The sequence below is a fragment of the Magnolia sinica genome, chromosome 11 (genome assembly GCF_029962835.1).
Source record: "Magnolia sinica isolate HGM2019 chromosome 11, MsV1, whole genome shotgun sequence".
NCBI classification, from domain to species: Eukaryota; Viridiplantae; Streptophyta; class Magnoliopsida; order Magnoliales; family Magnoliaceae; genus Magnolia; species Magnolia sinica.
The window spans coordinates 6,922,895-6,945,072 of NC_080583.1; the positions used below are offsets into that span (position 1 = coordinate 6,922,895).

The 22,178-nt window shown below is 39.1% G+C and overlaps 1 protein-coding gene across 3 annotated transcripts; it reads left to right on the top strand.

Annotated features, from left to right (window-relative positions):
* Positions 1-35: 35 nt before the first annotated feature.
* Positions 36-12,316, top strand: LOC131218699 (uncharacterized vacuolar membrane protein YML018C-like). Of its 3 annotated transcripts, none has more exons than XM_058213406.1 (4): positions 36-231; positions 7,794-8,768; positions 8,893-9,313; positions 11,729-12,316. In XM_058213406.1, the coding sequence occupies exons 2-4, from the start codon at positions 8,184-8,186 to the stop codon at positions 12,184-12,186; spliced, it is 1,464 nt and encodes a 487-aa protein (XP_058069389.1). In that variant the 5' UTR covers positions 36-231; positions 7,794-8,183; the 3' UTR covers positions 12,187-12,316. The 3 variants fall into 3 exon arrangements, with proteins under 3 accessions (XP_058069389.1, XP_058069388.1, XP_058069387.1); XM_058213405.1 differs by having other exon boundaries at positions 7,802-8,768; XM_058213404.1 differs by having other exon boundaries at positions 7,870-8,768.
* Positions 12,317-22,178: the final 9,862 nt, after the last annotated feature.

The following is a 22,178-nucleotide window of genomic DNA, read 5'->3' on the forward strand; positions in this document are numbered from 1 at the left end:
GCAGTTTCGTAATTCCACCGTTCCCGTAATCTCCTCAAACGACCTTTTACCAAAATTCCTCCCTACAACCACCGACGTCCTTCCTTTCGTCCGTCGCAGCGTCTTTCTCCTCTCTCCATCGCTCATCGTCTTCCTTCAGCTCGCTGAAAACCCCCCAAAAATCCCAGATCTCGTTCCAGAACCCCTAAAAATCCCGAGAAGATCGATTTCTCCTCTTCGATCTCCGATCAGGTATTCCTTTGATTCCCTCGATTTCAATATCCATTCTCACCGAAAAACCTGTCATCTCGATCATCAATCAGAAGAAAGCTCATGTCAATCTCATTTATTTTACAAAATCATCTCCACATAGATGCAAAAATCTCATCCGTCGCTGCTTCGATTTCGATTAAATATACGGATTTATGCATTTGATTCTGTTTTTTTGGAGCTGTTGTTTGGTTGAATTAGATGTAGGAAAGATTGGTTTGTTTTTCTCTTCCGGATGTGATTTTTCATCAATGGCTGATTGGTTGATTAGTTAATTAACTGTTTAAGGATAGTTATTGATTAGCCATTTCATTTCTGACTTACTTTTGGAATAAGCACAAGGAAGATGATAATTTCAGTCATGCAATTGAGATTGACAATGAATATCTATTGAGTATTGACTTCTTGTTGTTAGGCGGATAGTATTTCGAAAATGGACTATGAAACTTTTGGTGATGTTGTATATTTTGATATGACATAGACAACAAATGATTTCAATATGCCTTTCGTTCCTTTTGTCGGTGTGAAACAGATTAAGCAATCAATCTTATTCTGTGTTGGCTTCATTTTGGTGAAACTATTAGAGATTTTGATTGACTATTTTGAACATGGCTACAAGCAATGGGAGGCAAACATCCCAAGACCATAATTATCGACAAAGATCTAGTGAGGCTTTAAATACAGATCATTGAACCAGGGGCTCCAACAAAATAGAAACCGATTAAAACGTGCATATCACAAGCAGAGGATAATATGATATAATGCCTCAACTTGCAAACCCATCAAACTGATCAATCATAGTGAATCTGTACAACCATTTTTACAGGGTCCCAAAAATTATATTAACCAAAGGTTTCCTACCACTAACTATCCAGAAAATAATAGTAATAATTAAAATAAGTAAATTTAGAAAATATGTGAAGTATAATATAGTTAGACAACGCATGGCTAAATTGTTCAAGTTTTGAATTTATGCACGTGGAGGACATGGTTCAATGATACAAATCAATGATACGATGGGTGTGATGGCCCATGAAACAAAGATCCCCGAGATTGAAAAAATAAATAAATCTTCAATAGGTGCTAAGGAAATTTATGCTTCAAAAAGAAAACATAGCAAATGTTCATGTTCAAAGAAAAAGGCAAACAGTTGATGACTAGAGTCTTACATTTTGGGGGAGTTTTGGTCATGGGCCATTTGTAGCGAGACCCATCAAATCAATGGTTTTTGGATAGTTAATCTCTACATGTCTTGATGTGATGAATGAAAATAAATGGAAGACAAAACATGACGGAAACATATTGTGAAGGAGATTTACCTAAAGAAACCGAATTGTTGGGATTCTTTGTAAAAAGGCAGAATCTGTGCTCTTTCAAAACTCCTCTGTAAGCACTTGAAGAGAACAGATAATTAAGGATTTCTGGAAATTCCAATGTTAGGTTTTGTCAATAAAAGATCGTGGTTCTCTAGAAGTTCAATGGTTGTAAGTTTTCCTTTTTTCTTCGGGTGATTGGTTAAGCAGCCTAGATGACCGCTCGAAAAGGTAAGTCTTTGATCCCTATCACCTTATGCAGGCCACCCTTGGGGATTGGATTTAGAAATCTAATGGGTCTCCTTTTCAGTGCACTAGATTGAAAAAAAATTATCAGTCAAATTCCCCCGCACGTGAGGGGTGGAACTCCGCACAAGAGCATATTGGGCAAGGGCGGAGGGACACTCACACCATAAACAATGGCCCTCTGTGGGAGAATATATTATAGAGGCATATTTGCTACTCCCGGGATTCGAACACTAGACCTTCTGCTCTGATGCTTTGTTTAACAACCAATTGCTCTAAAAGCTCGAGCCATTAGAGGATGGTGTATCAATGTATATCAAGGGACTTAAACAGATGCCTTGTCCAAAAACCTATGTTGACCATAGAGATAGGACAAATTCTCAAAAAATTGTGGATGGAATATTTTCTCAAATTCTTCTTGGGCCAAAGAGAGCCCAAACTGAGCCTCTTTAGTAATTGGGCTCATTTTACATGCAAACATGCCCATTGACATATAAACAAACCTGTTTCCAGGCTAGGTTCAACACCAAATATGGAAGTCTGCAAAGCGCCGGCCCAAGCCTGCCCTTGTTGAAAATTGAACTTTGCAATCAGGCCCATTCCCAACCCACAAGACTCTATTTACAGGTTGGGATTTGAATCGACCTTATTTGATGTGGGCAACACATGTATAAAAATAAACTCATTGATTTTACATGTGTGGCCCCACCTGACCATTGAACATGCCTAGTTTTTGAGAGTGGTCATGTTTATAGCTAGAGTAACGGATTAGTTGCTTGGATGTCCACAAATACACCATGATCTTTTCATTTCTCCACCATGAAAAGTGTTCCAAGATTTTTTTTTGTCCATAGACTTTATAGCATGGGTGTGATCAAGCTTGACCAAGTCTTTAAGCTTTAGGTTTGGCCTCAGGTGGGCCCCATTTGGTTTGTTACTCCCAATCATCTGCTCAGGCCAGTTCGAGGCCAGAACTCTTTACACCTGATAAATAAAATGGTCGGTGCCTGGTCTGAAGTTTGTGTGGCTGCCTGGCATAGCGAGGCACAAGTGGTGAGTAGGGTGCAGAGTGGAATAGGACCTACCCAAACATAGCTTGTTTGTCTTCGAGGCCTGAACTTCATTCATTCCAGGAGTCTTATCCATGGGGCTGAAAAAAGGTAGGCCCAAAATTAGGTCTAAACCTGGCACTATAGGTGAAGGCCTGAAAGCCTGTGGACTTTTTTCTGTCCATTTCCAAATCTGCGGCTAGGCATTACTTACCAGATTTATTTATTTATTTTTACACCCACACCCACACCTACACCCACACCACACAGACCACATGGGTACTCGAACCCATGACCTCTGCATTGAAACTCTTGTGAGTCTACCACTGAGCCACGACCCAACACTTACCAGATATGTTCTGTGAGTTCTGCAAAGCTCCTTAACTAACTAGCTTGGCTGCACTTAGGCCTAAAAACTTCCTAGCTGGATAGGGCAGGCTTAGTCCTAGGCTTTTAGTTTGTGCTGGAAGCCCCTACAAAGATCTATGATGGTTGCTTTGTCCATGGCAAATGCATGCCAATCTTTTGTGAGATTGAAATTGGAGTCACCTTTCTAGCATGGTATGTTTCAGGAGTTTTAAGGATACTTTAGCAGGGTGTGGTGGATGATGCTCTTGCACAGGTCCACCGTACACATGTGCGTATGTTTTCATCTTGGTGGTCCAAAACGTTGAGCTCCCTATTGAGCATGGATGGGGTAGTGAAAAAAATATTGCATTGCTGGGATACGAATGTACTCCCTATTGGATTAGGCACTGGTTGGATGATCCATTGGGCCACACTAAAGCTCTGAATGGACAGTCATGTTTATAGTTCTCAACTGATTGCTGAAAAAACCAAGGTGGGGCTTTGTAGATAACAGTTAAGCATGGTTTGCAATCTTGACCATCTAACTAGTGGCCTAAAAATAGACAGTCGTATAAGGGAAAGATAAACCAGTGGTCCGTATTCAATGGACCAAAAGCCTCCAAGTGGATTGCCAGGATTTTCTGCTTAGACTGAATTTTGGCCTTATAACCCTTTCTATGATGAAAGCTTCCATGAAAGGCATCCCAAAATAGCATCAGAGTGGACCAAAAGCCTCCAAGTGGGTTGCTAGGATTTTCTGCTTAGACTGAATTTTGGCCTTATAACCCAGTCTATGATGAAAGCTTCCATGAAAGGCATTCCAAAATAGCATGCTCTTATGAGGCCGGTTCATCCACAAGTCCTTATGAAATGGGCTTATTCTACAAGAGTTGTGCATGGGGCCCACTGTGTTGTGTGTATGCCATTCAACCTATCCAGAAGTGTCTTCCCACAATGTAGGTTGGATGCCCTAAAAATCAGGCTGATCCAACCATCATGTGGATCACCACATGAATTTGGAAGTTTTTGGGATTGTTGTCCATTGTTTTCTTTGGTGTGGCCCACCTAATGGTCGCCGCCTATTTTTGGGTCATCCAACTTTCATGGTGGGACAATATCTTTGGACAAGTTAGGTGCCACACACCACAATGGGCCCCACATCCAACCCTTGTTCTACAAGGGCCTGTAGGGGAACCACTCTCATTAGTTATTATTGCTGTTGTTGCTATTTTTCTTGCTAATAAATGTGTTCAACCACAATTAGTAATTGTAGGATGTCCTGTTTCTTTTAAAAAGGTTTCTCGATTGTGTGCCAAATGTCTCCCACCGACCATTGCTTGTGGGCTGAACATCTACCTACGTTTCCAAAATTTGGACATGCACTGGATTCCCACCCACTCCCATGGACAATGTGATTTCTTGTCCCCAGCCTCATGCCTAGAGAAGAGATACATTAGTAGTGCTGCTTTAAAAAAATTTTAAAAATAAAACAAAAAAATAATGCTCATTTTTTCTTCAAGTGGGACAAAGGTACTTCATTATAAGGTTTCCTAATCCACATGCATGTATAAGGCAACCATCTCCATGCCCCCCGCATTTACCAAATGATGCATGCATGTGCAAGATCCAAACCATCCATCTTCCGGCTGATCTTCAAGGTCCCACCAATATATGGGTCACATGGGATAAATCTCACTAATAAGAGATCCTCACGGCCCATAGAATTGTTATTTTCTATGATAAGTAAGAATTTTAGGTTTCTAATATGTGGCTCATTAATGGGAGGGACATTCAAGATGAATGGTTGGGAAATTCACATGGTGGGCTGCACATGAGCTGATAAGCTTAGCTGCAAGCTAAGAGGAAGAATCATATAAAAGCAATGAAGAATGGTCAAGAAAACAAAAAAGGAAAATATATTGTTAATTAGCATGACCACTCGTCCTTGGTCCATACACATTGCCCACAATCCATTAGAAAAACTATTCATCCTTTATACTCCATTGTGGTTGGCATGTTCTAATAAAAGCAAACGGGTTAGATTATCCAGTTCTTCCTTGCAACATTCAAACAGACTTTTTGACACATAGAAGTCACTTTAACTGGATGGGCAAGAGCATTTGATCAATAAAATCTTTGCAACTTTGTACATTCATAAGGAGACTCGTTGGATTTCAAAATCTAATCGCAAAAGGTGGCCCTGTATAAGGTGGTGGGGGTCGAGGATTACATTTTTGAGTGGTCACCCAGGCTACAAAACCAATCATTAGAAAAAGAAGAAAGAGAGAGGGAATCTTACAAGAATCGAATTTTTAGGGCATGTTTGATTTTCTCTGGTAAATGTAAATGCAGTGGAAATGGGCAATAATTATTTCCTTGGTAATTACCTTCATCGTTACCTATGTTGATTTGACTCTTGCTTTTTTCAATGCAAAAATTGAGGAGGTTGCCAAGTATTAGGGGGGCCCACCATGATGTATGTGGATTATCCACACCGTCCATCTATCATGCCAACTGAATTTAGGGCAGAAGCTAAAAAATGAGGCAGATTCAAAGTTCAAGTGGACCACACCACAGTAAAAATGTAATCGAACACTTACCGTTAAAAACTTCTTGGGGCCACTGTTTACTTTGGTGTGGGACACTTGAATGTTGGATTTTTCTCATTTTTCGGCTCATGCCTCAAAATGTTAGGGTAAAACGGATGGACGATGCAGATATGTCATATACATGACGGTGGGGCCCACAAATTTATGCAGTCATTTTGGACCGTTTTTCAAAGCAGGAATTCCCTGACATTTTCAAACAGGTGAAATTGTAATAATGGCGTATTTACAGGGTATTTACCCTGCATTTGGAAAGTCAAACAGGCCCTTAGAGAAAGACAATCTATTATTGACAAAATGTTGAAATTTCAAAAGATTCTTCTCCCCCCCTCCCCCGCCTTTGTTTCTTTAATTGCTTGTAGAATTTATATAGTTTTGAAATATTGCCTTTCTATGAAGACTCCCAACAATATGGTTTTCTTCAGGTAAATCTCTTCACAATCTATTCCGTTTGCGTTTATTTTCATTCATTATTTCGAAATATGCAGAGATTAGTTATCCAAAAACCATTGATTAGATGAGCGTCACTGTGTATGGCTCATGCACTAAAGCTTCCCTATATTGTAAGATTCCACCTATTGACTAGTTGGCATATTTTTGTTGAATGTGAACTGTTGTTATGTTTTCATTTTGAACCATAATTTCTTGACCACCTATTGAAGATTATTATTATTATTATTTATTTATTTTCAATCTTGGGAATGCTTGTTTCATGGGCCATTGATGGTGAGTCCCATTATATGTGTTTGGATCACTGAACCATGTCCTCCATTTGTATAAATTCAAAACCCAAACTAATTCAGTGAAGCATTGTATGATATTTTTATATTACAATTCATCTGTTTTATAGATTTATTTATTTATTTAGTATTATTATTCATCCTCCAGTTTGAGTTTTGTGCTCTCATTGCGTGTCCAATTCCTAGATAAAAGAGGGTTGCATCAGGTTGGGAGCAGCCGTGAAACTTTGGCCACAACTTCTTGTAAATCCTAACAATTTGACATTTCAAACCCGCGCGTTTTCTTCTTGATAGAGTGGAATGACGGAACAAAGTTCATTTAGCCAATCCCAATTAGTTCGGGATAAGTCATAGATGATGATGATGATTTACTTTTTGGGCTGTCGGTGGTAGGAAGCTTTGGTTACTATGATTTTTGACAGTGGTAGGAAGCTTCGGTTACTGTGATTTTTGAGACCATGTAAAAGTGGCTTTACAGATTCACTAAGACTAGTATGTTTCATGGTTTATCAAGTTGAGCCATTATATTATATGATCCTCCACCTGTGGATGTGCATGGTTTAATGGGTTTCCACTTTGTAAGGTAGGGCCTATGGTTCAATGATCTACACTATTGGTGTATTGAGCCTCACTGTGGATGGACTATGCCTAAATGGTTAATATAATCAACAGTTGAGTTGATGAGAGGGTCCTTGTATAAATGGGTGATGAAAGGATCTTTAAGCATTGTGAACATATCCATGTTCATTTAATTGAAGTAAAAGCTTCTTTTTTGATGAACATTGCTTCCATTGCAATATACTTTCATCTTAATCCTTGTTCTTTCTTATGCAGCCACGTGAAAGGGGATTCTGCTATCCCCATTCCTTGCTTTTTCTTTAATCAAGTTTTGGTTATATCATATTCCATAGAGTAGAGCATTTGAGGTCAATAATTTTATGGACGCATGTGAAATATATGACTTTTTATTACTTGTTCATGAGGATGGTTTTGTTTTCAGTTAATATTAGCCTTTTTTGTTATCCTATCTCTCTCTTTTCATTAGTTTACATATGTGGAGGTTTTCTGTTTTCAAGATTGATTCTCTCTATCTAACATACTCATGAATATATATTTCATTTTTCCTTAACAAAATTGATGCCATGTCGTGGGTTCCATGTAAAATTATGGAGTGTCTTATCAGGATTCAAGTGTGTTGTTTGATTAGTGGTCTCACATTCTTTCACTCATACTTCCTCTAAGCTATGCAGGGCTTGATGTTTGCTATATGGGGTTATCAACATCCCTTTAATTAAGTTTCCTCTGACTTCTTGGTTAGATATTTTCCTAAAAGACCAGAAGAGATCGGGACAAGAGTCTAGGTTTAACTCATTTGGTATATCAGAAGCAGGAAAGCAACCATGGGATGTTTAAACTGGACTTGAAGGCTTCCTGGAATAGCTGGAACAGGTAGCGATGATGTTGATGATTCTAGAAACATGGATATTGACAGACTGTGGTGGATGTGATGTGACACTGAGTGGTGATGATGGGAATGATTCTAGAAAGAGGTGGTGATGATGGGGATGATTCTAGAAACATAGATATTGGCATATTGTGGCGGACCTGATATGACACTGAGTTTGGTAATAGATGCAGAGTCAAGGTTGGAGATGGACTTTGGGTTTGGTATACATTGTTGCGGTTGCAATTATTTGGATTGCTGCCAGTTATATTGTTCAATCAGTTGTGAATGGGGGCGTTTCTCCCTTTCTCATCACCTACATCTGCAATTCCTTGTTTGTGATTTACATACCTATAATAGAAATTGCACGCTATTGGGAGGATACAGTAGGGAGTTTGTGGGTTTGGCGTAGTAGTGAGAGAGGTTCCAATGGGCGAAGATCGGGAGATTCAGAGGAAGTCATTCTTCTCAGCGATTGTAATACTAATAAAACAACAGATGGTTGGAATTCATCTGAGTTGGTCAATCCGGAACAGGTGAGTGAGTCTCAGAATGACAAAGCATCAGAACGGGACTATGAACTTCAAGAAACTGAAAAGATATTGCCTGATCAGACCAATTCATTAACACAACCAACACCAACTAGTAAACAACTGGATGCAAAAGGGCGTTGGACGCGTGCTAGAGTGGCCAAGGTTAGCCTGTTGATATGTCCATTCTGGTTTCTAGCACAACTCACATTCAATATGTCTCTGAAGTATACAACTGTGACAGTAAGCATCTTTGAGTCAAACCCATTTTGTTTCATTTCTTTTCACCTATGCATTGTTCTCCCTACCTTGTGTTTTTGCTTACTGGTTTTTGGTTTGATATCGAGTGTTCTTGTTTTGCTTGCAGTCAAATACCATCTTAAGCAGCTCATCTAGCCTATTCACTTTCTTCGTCTCTGTAGCATTCTTGGATGAGAAGTTCACTTGTGTGAAGCTATCGAGTGTTCTTCTCTGCATGGCGGGAACAATACTAGTCAGCGTCAGTGATTCAGAAACAGGAACAAGCACAATTGTTTCAAACCCTATTCTTGGAGACATTCTATCTCTTGTTTCAGCTGGCTTGTATTCTATTTACATCACCTTGATTCGGAAAAAGATGCCCGATGGAGAAAATGGAGAAGGCCAAGCAAGTATGGCGCAGTTCCTTGGATTTGTTGGGCTGTTCAACCTCTTGATTTTTCTACCTGTTGCTCTTGTGCTGAATTTTACAAGACTCGAGCCTTTTCATGAACTCAGCTTGAAGCAGTTTGGTCTCATTGTTGGAAAAGGTCTGTATGTGGAACCTACAATTTGTTGTATTCTTCTCTTTGTTTTGTCCGACAATAAAACTGGCTTTTTGCTATTTTCCCTCCTCCTTTTCCTTTAAAAATAAAAAAATAAAAAATCTTGGGTAATCTATTTTTTCATCAAACAGCCAATTTTTTGTTAATTTTTTAATTTTTTATTTTTAAAAGGATCTTTGATTCCAGAATGATTCAGCTTATGATATCTACACCCCCATGCACTTGATAAAATTTTCCGATGTCTCGACTTTTCGTATTGGAATAGTACACTTCTAACACTATATCAAGGAAAATGATCAAGTGCAAATGTTTTCACCACTATTGTGGTGCAAATGACTTCTATAGGCCCCACAATGATGTAGTCATGATATCGGGCCTGAAAATATGCCAATCCATAATCAGGTGGGTGGTGGGCCACACCATAGGGAACACTTGAGAGGGCATGCCCTTCTTTATTCAAAAAAATAAAAAAAACTATCAGGGACAATTTGAAAAAAAGAAGGAAATTGGTGGTTCCCACCCATCAATGAAATTGAGTAGAAGGTGATTTTTTTTAAAAAAATTTTAATGGAGACTGATTAATTTATATGAGGATTACTCGAAACGAAGGATTTGACAGAGGCAAAGGACACCATTTGAAAATCTATATACATTATTGTTCATACGGGTAGAAATTCTAATTAATTTTTGTTGAAGTTTTCTATTCAATATGGTATATTCATTACCTTTCAAAAAAAATAAATAAATTTGATATGGTATATTCACGCATATATGCGCATAATAGCCCTTTTTTTTTCATTCCGTTTTTTAGGCCAAACCATAGTGAACACAAACTTTTCATCTCTGAATTTCTGGTGTTTCCATTTCTGACGTATTTTCAACAAGGCTGAATTAAACCTGAAAATTTCGCGCACTGTCTTTTTGCAGTTTACCAGCTTTGCTAACTCCACCCAGTTGATTGATGGATTGGCATGATTTTTGGGCCCATTACCAAACAAGGGATGGCATGCATTATGGTTGGAGTGGATGTGGTGACCACATTACAGTGGGGTCCACACAACTTGTTTGCACTATAATTATATTGAAAATGTTTGCAATAGATCACGACTCTAATATCAAAAGCATAGGTCGTAGACATCAATTTCACCTGAGATTGCTCGCTCGTACTTTTATTTGACTGCCAAAGTGAATAAAGCTGTGTTTAGATGCACGGTTGAATTTCGTTAGGCACATTGAGTTTAGTCCAAAGTGAATAAAACTGTGAGCTCCAACTTGAATGTAACCTCATTGCAATTGGGAACCCCCTCAATATGACTACCAAGGAAATCATCGTTTATCATTTCTGCTTTAAATACATTAATACTTGCAATGAAATTTGATATTGCGTTAACAAGTTCCCTGAAAGGTTTTTGTTTCTTACTTTTCTGGAGTGAAAACATAATCCACTTGAAATAATGACTTTGCGAGATTACAAACTCTTTTTTGTTGAATTATTCAGTTGCACTCAGAAGTGCATGAGCTAACATTCTGATTGGGATTGATATCTACAACTGCCTGATTGATTTGATAACACCCATGTGCCCTTTTGGAAATTGAAATGGTACAGCTTGCATTATTTCTATTCTGAAAATGGAAAATCCATGTAAGCAATTGTACTATTTAGATACCCAAAATTGATTATGTGTGTTAGGAAATCAATCATGGTGTGTTCAAGTAGTGGTTCCACAGTATTCTGTAATGGGGGCTATAACGGCCACCACCGTTACCTTTATGATATAGGCTGTAATGTCCGTTATGGTCTCTTATTTGTTATTGAAAGGAAATCTGAAATTTTTGTATTGGCCCCATAACGGACTGTTGAGGGGCCGCTGCGGCCTTTACAGGGGGGCGTAATGGGCTGTTGCGAGTCATTTTTTCCATGACGGCTGACGACCTTGTAATGTGTAATGGTTGCCACTGTTACCTTTACGTAACGGCTTTTACAGCCCCGTAACGGCCATTGTGGCACACCATGAGTGGTTCCCTTTGTAATTTTACATGGCTATAAATGAAGCAAATAGAGTAGGAATTAGGCTCTTCCAAAACATTGAAATGGGTGCATATTGCTATCTGGAAATTCTAGGTACCCATGTGTTCCCTTTGATAGCTGAAAATGGATGGTGCTGTAGTTCACTTGGATAGTGCTATATGCCGCGACCCTGAGATCCGCAGCTCCAAGAACTTACATAATGAGAAAAGAAAAAATGAAAAGAGAAAAACTGATCATAGATGCATGTGCTGGCATCTGTTTTATGCGTCTGGTCCGCCATCATTTAGTTAATGTTTCAGCAAGTGAACTTTCTCATTAAGGAAATGTTACTAGGACTCTTAATAACTGTTTTTTTTTTAAATGCTCTTCAGGCCTACTAGATAATGTGCTGAGCGACTATTTATGGGCAAAGGCGGTTCTCCTCACGACACCTACAGCAACGACGGCCGGGCTTTCGATTCAGGTCCCTTTAGCTGCCCTTGTGGATACTCTGACTGGTCATGCCCCTAGTCCCATGCATTACCTAGGATCCGCTGCCGCCATAGTCGGGTTCGTTGGCCTCAACGTCCCATCCAACTCTTGTTGCGGTCCAAAAGCTGCTGTTCAACAACGAGAAGCTGAGATAGTGAGCATGGTTAACATCCCATCCGATTCTTGTTGCAGTCCGAAAGGTGCTGTTCAAGAACGAGAAGCCGAGATGGTGACTATAATCAACATCCCATCCAACTCTTGTTGCAGTCCGAAAGCTGCTGTTCAACAACCAGAAGGTGAGATGGGGAGTATGGTCAGCTTGCCTATCAGTGCAGATGCAGCGACTGCCATTTCCTAGCACGGACAGCTGTTTTTTCCAAGTGCAGTTGTTCATGCTCTTTAAATCTTCTGTAATTTTAGATACTGGCTCCGTCGATTCTTTTGAGGTATAGAACAAAACCGGTTATTTAATTACAAGCAGTTTCTGATGTCTGAGCCTTGCTCCTGTTCTCAGGCCGGTACTGCTCTGTAACTGTCTTGAAACTGTAGCTGCAATTCACCCCAGATGCCTGCTCAGATGATTCTCTCGCAGGAGATTAAGGGTTTTCACTGTGCCACGTATGCTGTAAATCATGGATATCTATGAGATCAGGTCATCCGTTCATTTTGTGGGCTCCACCCTGTCCAAAAGTTAGGCCAGTTTGTTCATCAGGTGGGTCATGTGTGCCACGTTTGATGAGTGGATGGTTAGAAAAACATGAAGAACAGTCCACGTCCAACATAGATATGGGCCATGTTTGATGTATGTACTGTACTGCCCTGATTTTGTGCCAGGGTATGATTACGGTTGGTCTTAACGAACGGGTCAGATCTTCTGTACTTGCGCCATGTTTGATGTATGTACTGTACTGCCCTGATTTTGTGCCAGGGTATGATTACGGTTGGTCTTAACGAACGGGTCAGATCTTCTGTACTTGCGCCATGTTTGGACGTGTGATATAATGAAAACCCTTAAATCTCATGATACTCTTTTGAGATGCGATAGAGACATCTCTATCTCGTGAGGGGATATGGTGCCTCTTTCAGCTAGATGGTGGATTGGGACTTCCACCATGTGGATTGGACCCACCGTGGATGGTCCGTGGTTCAAATAGCAGTCTATTTCGCCTTAGCCATTTGATTGAAACGGTTAATGGTAGAGATTTAGGGAGAAGAATGAAGTAAAAAAGCGATGGCTCAGATCATCACGCGAGTGGGATCTTTCAACAACGGGTTGTTCATGCAGTAGTGATATGCCATCCCAGAAAAGTGAGTGAGAAAGGTCTATGCGTTACTTTTCAGCTAATGGATACAGGATCTCATGCAACAAAAAGATGTGGGCCACTATAACGTCTGTGTGGCATCACTTCATCCATCAGTTGCACTGGCTCGAGCAAGTACATGGTTCTATAAATCATGCGGATCAAAAACTCAAGTTCGCCACACCGCAGGAAACAATAGGGGATGGCTAAGGCCTGGGGCCCGCCAAGATTTTTATATGTCATTCAAGTAGCAAAAAGATCTGTGGGGCCCGTTGTTAGCAAAAAGATCTGGGGACATCCACTTCATCCATCAGTCCAATGTTAGGATATGAGCCCATAAATCAGGCAGATCGAAAATTCATATTTGCCACACCACTGGAAACAATGGGGATGGGGTAAGCCCACCATTGAGACCCTCTAAGGGCCAACCATGATATTTATATCCCATCAGAGTAACGAAAAGAAATGTGGGACCTGTTGTGAATCCCGTTGGACATCCACTTCATCCATCAGTTGCACTGGCTCATGTTAATTGTTAGGTCATGAACCCATGAATCAGGTAGATAAAAAATTAAAATTAAAAATTTTATATATATATATAAACAAGTTAGCCATACTACCAAAAATAATAGTGATGGGTAAGCCTACCATTGAGACCATGGGGCCCACCATGATGTTTATACGTTATATGAGTGACAAAAAAGATGTATGTGTTGCTTGTTGTGATGCCTGTGGGATATTTGCTTCATCCATTAGTTGCACCAGTTCATGTTAGGATATGAGTTCATAAATAAGGTAGATCAAAAACTCAAATTGGCCACACCCTATAAATCAGACGGATAATAATAATAACAAGTTGGCCATACCTTCAGAAATAGTAGTGATGGGTAAGCCTACCATTGGGACCTTCTTAGGGCCCACCATAATGTTTATATGCTATGGGATATTCACTTCATCCAGTAGTTGCAACGGTTCATGCTAGGATATAAGTTCATAAATAAGGCATACCAAAAACTCTCAAATTGGCTACACCCCATAGAGCGTATTAAAAACTCAAGTTGGCCACATCACCGGAAACATTGGGGATGGATAAGCCCACCATTGAGACCCTATTGGGGCCCACATGATATTTATAAGCCATCCCACCCGTTCATAAGACCAGTCCCACTAGGATGAAGGTTAAACACAAATATCAGCTTGATTGGAAATTTTAGTGGGCCCATGGAGTTTAAATGGTGGAAGATGTGGATGATTCATCAGATGGACCATCTTGGATGGGCCATTGTTCACAATTACACCATCTGAAGCGCTGAGATTTGTTGAATTTGTATGGCTTTTCAAAGATAGCCCATTCATTAGGCATATATAAAAGGAAATCCGATTGCCCACCGTGAATGTATTTGGTATATCCACACCGTCCATCCATTTTTCTAGATCAATTTAGGGGTTACACCCAAAATTGAAGGATATCCAAAGTTCAAGTGGACCACACCACACGAAACAGTGGGAATAATGATTTTAACCGTTGAAACGTTCCAAGGGCCCACAGTGATGTTTATTTGTTATCCAGCCTTTTCATAAGATCGGAAGCGGATTGCGTACTGAGTAACTGAGTAAACTTTGTGGGGCCCACCGTCATTCATGTGTTGTATCAATTCTGTCTATATGTTTTATCATATAATTCTAGGGCTTTTACCCAAAAATGAAGCATTTCCAAGGCTCAAGTGGACCACACCACCGGAAGCAGTGTGAATAGAACATCTACCGTTGAAAAGTTCTTGGGGGCCACAGAAGTTTTAGATCAAGCTGATATTTGTGTTTTCCTTTCATCCATGTCCGTGTGATCTTATGAATAGGTTGGATGACAAGTAAACATCACTGGGGCCTTATAAAGGTTTCAACGGTGGAAATCAATACTTCCACTGTATCCTGTTAGATGGTCTACTTGAACTTTGGATATGCTTTAATTTTAGGCTCAAGCCACACAATGATCTGGAAAAATGGATGGACGGCGTGGATAAACTACATTCATTCACGTGGGCTCAACAGAGTTTACTCAGTACTATAATAGCATACTTAGTTGTTTCAACGGTAGATGTTCAATTCACATTGTTTCATGTTGTGTGGTCCATTTGAGTATTGGATATGCTTCATTTTTGGGCTCAAGTGCTAGAATTATCCGATAAAATATATGGACGGAGTGGATCAAATACATAAATCATGGTGATCCCCATAGAGTTTACTCAGTACACTTACAATCCGCTTCCGTTCCCAACCAACATACCATCCGAATCCGAGGAAAACGTGTAAACAACCTCTTTTCTCCATTACAAGTTCCATGCAACAAAAAGCTACCTGGGGTCCACCGTCATGTTTTTATGACATCCACTCCGTCCATCAGTTGTGTTAGATAATGTTAGAAGGTGAGCCCAAAAATAAGGCTCATCAACATGAAGTGGGCCCCACCACACTGAGACGTGTGGATGTGAACAACTGCTTCTAATTAATCCTGGAGGAACGTGCCTTATGAACGGGTTGGATGGTATATAAACATCCCTGGGGGCCCCAGGAAATTTCAATGGCGGATGTCTCAATCCTCACTGTTTTCTATGGTGTGGCCCAGTTGAGTCTTGCATCAGCGTGATTTTTTAGCCCACATAATAGCTTGATTTGGCGAAAGATATGGACGGAGTGGATATCACAAAAACATCACAGTGGGCCCTACATTGCATTTTGTTGCATGGGCTCCCTGCACCCTACAAAAACTGGTGTTGGGAAATTCGCGTCTCTCTCTCGTCCACTTGCGTAATTTCTCCCGCCAAACGTGCTCGATTCACAGAAGCATCCAAGCGCGGCTATTTACTGTTTAGGGCCCACCTTTTTGATAGATACATCTGCCCTTTTCAATATTGGTAGTCCACTAATACAAAATTGTGCTTTTGTACCTAAGCATAAGAAAATGTGGCATCTATAATCTTCGTAAAACAAAAGGGGCATCTATCAACTAAGATGGGCCGAAATGTCTATTTGCATTAGAAATGGGCCGAAATGGTCTACAACACCCGTTCTACTCAATGCGTAAGACGCCCAAGTTTGTGGGACCTATATATATATATATATATATAGAATCCACTCCGTCTATCAGGTTCTGTTCTTGATTTTAGGTCCAAAAAGAAAAAATCTGATAGATCCGTTACTCAGATGGGCCACACCACATGGAACAATGGGAATGTGATACCAGCGGTAGGTTGTTTGTGGGCCACCATGGTGTGTATCTTTCATCAAGAAATATAATGAAGAAAATATACAAAAAAATAAAATCAGTCTGATACAAAACTCAGGCGGGCCCCACAACGTGTGGAGTTAGCAGTTTTGGAAGCAATTTTGATGATTTCCCGTTTGTGTGGTTCATATTAGCTTTCATTTGGTCATATTTTCTTTACATACGGTCAAAATATTTTTCTTCACCTGATGTAAGGAGTTGATTTTACATATACAATCTGGTGGACCCCACAAATCTCGGATGTTTACAGATGTTCTCGTGGATTCGGGTCCAATAGAAATTCCGTTCTCCCGGCAAAAGGGAGATTTGATGCTACGGTTGGGTGTTATGGTTGATGCTCATGCACTCACAAATTGTAAATGTGTGATGCGTGTGGCGCAAACCAAACCCTAAAAATTGGGGGACCTACGGTTGACATGTCATGATCCTAAAATTTGTTAATTCGAAGATCCTGACCGCTGATCAAAGGGCATCTGTTCTTGGAATTCAGACCGTGACAATCTACACATCCTCTCTAACAAGTATCCAGATATCTTGGTGAAGTGCACAAATCACCATATTCGGATAGGGCATTAAATATTTTCTACGCCTTAAAAAAAAAAACTTTTAAAATTAAAAAGAAAGAAAGAAAGATAAAAAAGAAGAAGAAAGAATCCAATTCACATCAAACATAAGAGCTACATTTTTAAGGGCAAAAGTTAAGTAATTACATTTCACATGGATTTTCATTATCACCAATAAATACTCATGCATAATTACAATTGTTTTTCACTTTTGCTAATCAATTGTATATGTAGGGTGTGAAATCGACTCAAATATAAAAATATGTTTAAATTTTGAAGTTGTCATTAGTCAAATGAAGCTTAAAATTGACGGCTGATTAGAAATCATAGAATCACTTACGAGTTGCAGAATTACAAAATTCTTAAACTCTTGTGATTCCTACATGGTTAGGGCGTGTTTGGATCGCAGGCCCAGAACGTACTGTAATATATTATCTTGCGTTTTAATCGGATTTGAAATCCGATATACATTAGCCGCCCATATACGTCTCCGAACCAGAAACGGATGGGCACGCGTCTCTGTTCTAACGTCTACTCATACATGGGGCAGTGCAACTGATTTTAATGCGTTGCAGAGCCTTTGAAGAAAAATCTCTTTTCCTATACGGTGTTTTGAGAGACCATAGCGAGAGTGTATATCATTTTCCCTCTTCTCTGTTCATCTACCATTTTGTGAAAGAAGAGATCGTTCCTCTTCGTTTAAATCTTGGATGTCAAACGGGATGTACGCCAAAGGGTCTTCGGCTACAACGAAGAAGGAATGAACTTTTATACTGTTTCATCATGAGAAAAATCGATATTATTTTCTCGTATACCCATCATTCTCACAGACTCTGTACGACCAGGTAATGTATTTTCCATCCTTTAAATTTTCAGGAACAATCCGATCATTGTTTTTACTTGACAACATCTATTGTATGTCTTGTGGATATACATCCTCTCTATATACCTTTTGTTGTTGGAACAGTCGATTATGGCTGTAGAGACAGTTCTTTCCTGTACCTTAGAAAGAAGGTGTAGCATGCAATATACCTGAGAGACAATTTCCAAGAGAAGGAAATCTTGATTTTGGATTGTGCGTATCAGAAGAGTATCCGGGAGATGGATTCACCTCCCGACAACTTCAACATGACTTGTGCATGTCATAGAGTGTAGGATGCACTTTCTTCATGAGCCGAACTCGGAAGCGAATCGGGTTGATACAAAAGGAGAGATTATGCATGCCATTTTCAAGGTGCTTATTGGAGTGGTGCTCATATATGCAGTGATATCTTAGTTTGTTTCCTCGCTTTAATGATAAGGATGTGGAAGAATTGCTTCGCTGGACGACTGGGGCATGGAACACAAAATCTGACAACTCAGAAATAACTTTTTTGGGTTTAACTTATGATAAACTTTTTTTTTCTAATTTTTTGTTTTAATATTTTTTTTTAGTTAATGGAAATACGTAATTAGGTATTTCTATTAAATATATTAAATTTCTGTTATGTGAAATTAGGTAATTATTTTTTGTTCTGGGATATCTATGTGCTGTAGACCGCATGAAAATTAGTCAATTTTCTGTGGGCCACACCCAGACATATGTGCTTCATCTAGTGATATTAGTCCGTATGACACAACCCAGATGAAGGATTCATACGAGAATCAACTTGATCCCGATGTTTCATGGCCCCAGAATGTTTTCTAAGGTCTCGATTGATTGAGCACTGCATCTTGGACAGTTTGGATGAAACATATACATCGTGTTGTTGGCCCCCAAAGCATCAAACACCATCCATTAAGGTGGTGTCAAGTTTTAGTAGCCAATCCGTGGTCCATGCCAACTATAGATGTGGTCTGTGTTATGGACTTTTCGCACTAGGGAGTCCGTTCCTTGAGCAAACATTGAATTCGGTATATCCGCTGATTACATTTCCAAGGTCACTCTATACCAAATATTCTACTGATCAATGATAATACTCATGGATACAGTGTACAATGTCCGGAGTATATGCGTTGTACAGTATTACATCGCAATACAATACTATACGCGAATCCAAACAGGCCCTTAATTTACTATCATCAATTTTAAATATGGGTCTCGGTGACAAAAGTGGAAGGGATTAGGCATCATTTTCTGACCATACATCATGTGGTTTATACTTCACGGACTTTTAAGGCTTTTAGGGAGATTCAGTATAATTTCAACATTATATATCTAGCCATACTTCACATAGCCTATTAGGAGCTAGGCAAGCAAAAATAAAGAGGTCGTGGCCTTTGGAGAGTCAAATGACTTAGGAAAGAAAATGCATTAAAAAAATGTACAAAAGAAATAAAATAAAAATATATATTGATGATACGGATATATTAGGGATGTGTGAAGTGGAACACAATCTGAGCTTTATTATCGGGATGCCAGACACCCTTTTGTGAAAAAGGGATTATCGGATATCCCGGATTCTAACTCTATTATTAACTTTGTTAGCTTCTTTAGTTGACTGTTTTTTCTTTTTTAAAAGTTGGCCTCTTGAGGTGGGTAGGGCATCAAGTAGGGCATCGGTGTCAATCAGGAAATCTCCAAAGTCTTCAGAGACATCTCTTTCACTGACCCTCTCTATCTCTGGATGTCGTTAGGCCTCCATGCTAATCCCTCATTTGAAATAGTCATTATTATGTGATGTAGAGCGGGTCGCGGACAGTTACATGGCTAAGATGGATCAGAAAAGGCCCGGTCGACGACAGAAGTGATCCAGACCATCGAACCTTAAATCGGGCATATCTTGCAATCTGGAATGAGTTATCTGACGTAAAATATATGATTTTGGGGTAGAACGAGCTACTTTAGCCAACCAACCCTGCTATGCCGGGTTGCGCAGCCCGGAATTGCGAAAAACCCCTGGATCGATGGTCGTTTCCCTGTTTCAATTTCGTTTTTACTATAAATAGTAAGTTTTAGTTTGATTATAACTCTTCATCCGTCGGGCTTTAGGAGTTGCGCCCAACGTGAAAAGAGCTTAGAATAATTAGGAGAACGGGTTGGTGAAGCCAAATAGGACACTTACTATTTTTGGCCGAAAACCTTGCGCACTAGTAGACATCACGACCGTATATAAATAGTAAGTTTACTATTTATAGTAAGTCACGGATTCTAAGAGTTTGAGTTGTAGTTTGATTCTAATTTCTTTCCCATTGCTTGGTACCCCTATTTAAAGGGTTGTAAACTCGTTTTTATTCATCAATTAATCAATTTCGAATTTATTAGAATTTATTTCTATTTTCTGCTTTCTTTCCTCGTGGATTCGAGAAGTCTCTGTGAGGAGTCCAGAGAAGCTCCGTGGATTCGGAGTAGTTATCCTCATCACGTTCATCCCTGCATCATTATGTTATATTTATAGACGAAGACTGTCGACTTATGGTAAGTTGACAATGAATGCTTGTTCCTATTTTGTGATTTTGCCATCTGCAAGATCCGAATATAGGTTTCCATTGAGAAAAAACTATGCCAGGTGGCCGCCAGCTTATGGGAGGACAATAGTCCACTTAACATCATTTTTTTGACAAAATAAGTTCATTAACAGATGTGAGAGTGAAAAATGAAAGTAAGAATGATGATGTCACCATCGACTTACCATGAGTTGATAGTTTTAGTTTATTGATTTAGTCTGTTGGTTGTTTTAAGGAAGTGTCGGGGACCTTTAATATATGATCTGTTTGGATTTGCAATGTTTTACGAGTCGGATAGAGACGATTTTCGGTTGGTAATTAGAGTTTTCGAAGCGTTTGGATGATAAGTAAAGATTTGATTTGTCGGGTTCCGGATATGCCGATCAGGTCTGTCAGTTATTCACCTGACATGTTGAGAGCCTTACCCATTGGATCGATCAGATTTTCAATGGTCCTTGAAATTTTCAGAATGATTTTATCAAAATTCAATCAAAGTTAGTAGAGTAGTTTAGTCTTATTTTAAGTGGGGTGTTTACATCACCAATTAGCAAATAATAGTTCTCTCTCACTCCTCTATCAATATATTCGAAATACAAGCTACTAAACACATTTACATAGATTCTAATTATATATTACAAGTACATCTACTAATTTGATTCCGATTTACCTGGATTCCATGAAAATTGCACATGTATATCAAATACACATTTCTAAACCACCCTTGGGTGAAGATCGAACACCCATAATTAAAATTTAATGGGATCGTATACAAGTGTAATGGTATTTTGGCCATATATAATTTTTTTTTAATGGTAACTAACATTTTATCACCAACTAATAGTGGGACAATGCCAATTATAATTAATAGTTAGAAACGAAAAAAAACAAGGATTTAAACCTAGTTATAAGAAAAGAAAATAAGGTCGGAAATTTCTTAAATTTAATTTCAGGGTGCAAAAGCTTAGCCAAAGAGGGAAGAGAGTCCCAAGGGTCGTTTTGATGACCGTAAAGTCCTTAAATTATAAAGGGATTACAATTAATCTAATTACAGGAGCTTTGGATTCATGTATTTGCCTATAAAGACTTCATGGGCTATAAACAGATTACAACTTTTAGCTGTAATTTGAAAGCCAATAAAAAGTCATATTTCATATTACAGGTAATTAGAGTCTTTACCACTAAAAAGATATTATACATGTTACAACACAATGGTTAATATACATTGATAATATGTGAGACCCACCATAATATGTATGGTACATCCAATCTATCCATCATGTACTACCCTTCAAGCTCTCCTATAACCTTAAAACAGCTCGTCCAATATCAAATGGTCCACACGAGGGAAGAATGGGGCGTACACCATTAAAAACTTCTGAATTGCATTCAGGGCCAATGTGATGGGTGGAAGACATCCAGTTCATTTAATGTGTGCATGCTTTAATATTTAGGGCCATGTAAGAAAAATAAAAAAAATCTGATCTTTATTATATAAGTTGCAGATTTTGAAAGGTTCACCGCTCAAACTAAATAATATGAAAACCTACTTTATTCATTGTAAGCACCTTATGTTCTAGCCAAACACACGATCTATTCATTGCACACAATCCATTCATCTCTAAACGGACTTAAAAACCAAACAAAATAGCATATAAACCAATTACACTTGTAAGCCTTCTGCTCTTTTGAAGTGTAATGTTTTTACAACTAAAAAAATTACGGGCATTCAAACGACCCCTTAGTTGCGGCCCGGCCTCATCCCTGACGGTACAACTCC

What these genes read in the sequence shown, in the direction of transcription:
- LOC131218699 (XM_058213406.1), top strand. Translation starts at nt 8,184, where the DNA reads ATGCAGAGTCAAGGTTGGAGATGGACTTTGGGTTTGGTATACATTGTT. An exon ending in TGAAGTATACAACTGTGACA is followed by an intron (nt 8,769 to 8,892) that starts GTAAGCATCTTT and finishes TTTTGCTTGCAG; the next exon opens with TCAAATACCATCTTAAGCAG. An exon ending in TGGTCTCATTGTTGGAAAAG is followed by an intron (nt 9,314 to 11,728) that starts GTCTGTATGTGG and finishes AATGCTCTTCAG; the next exon opens with GCCTACTAGATAATGTGCTG.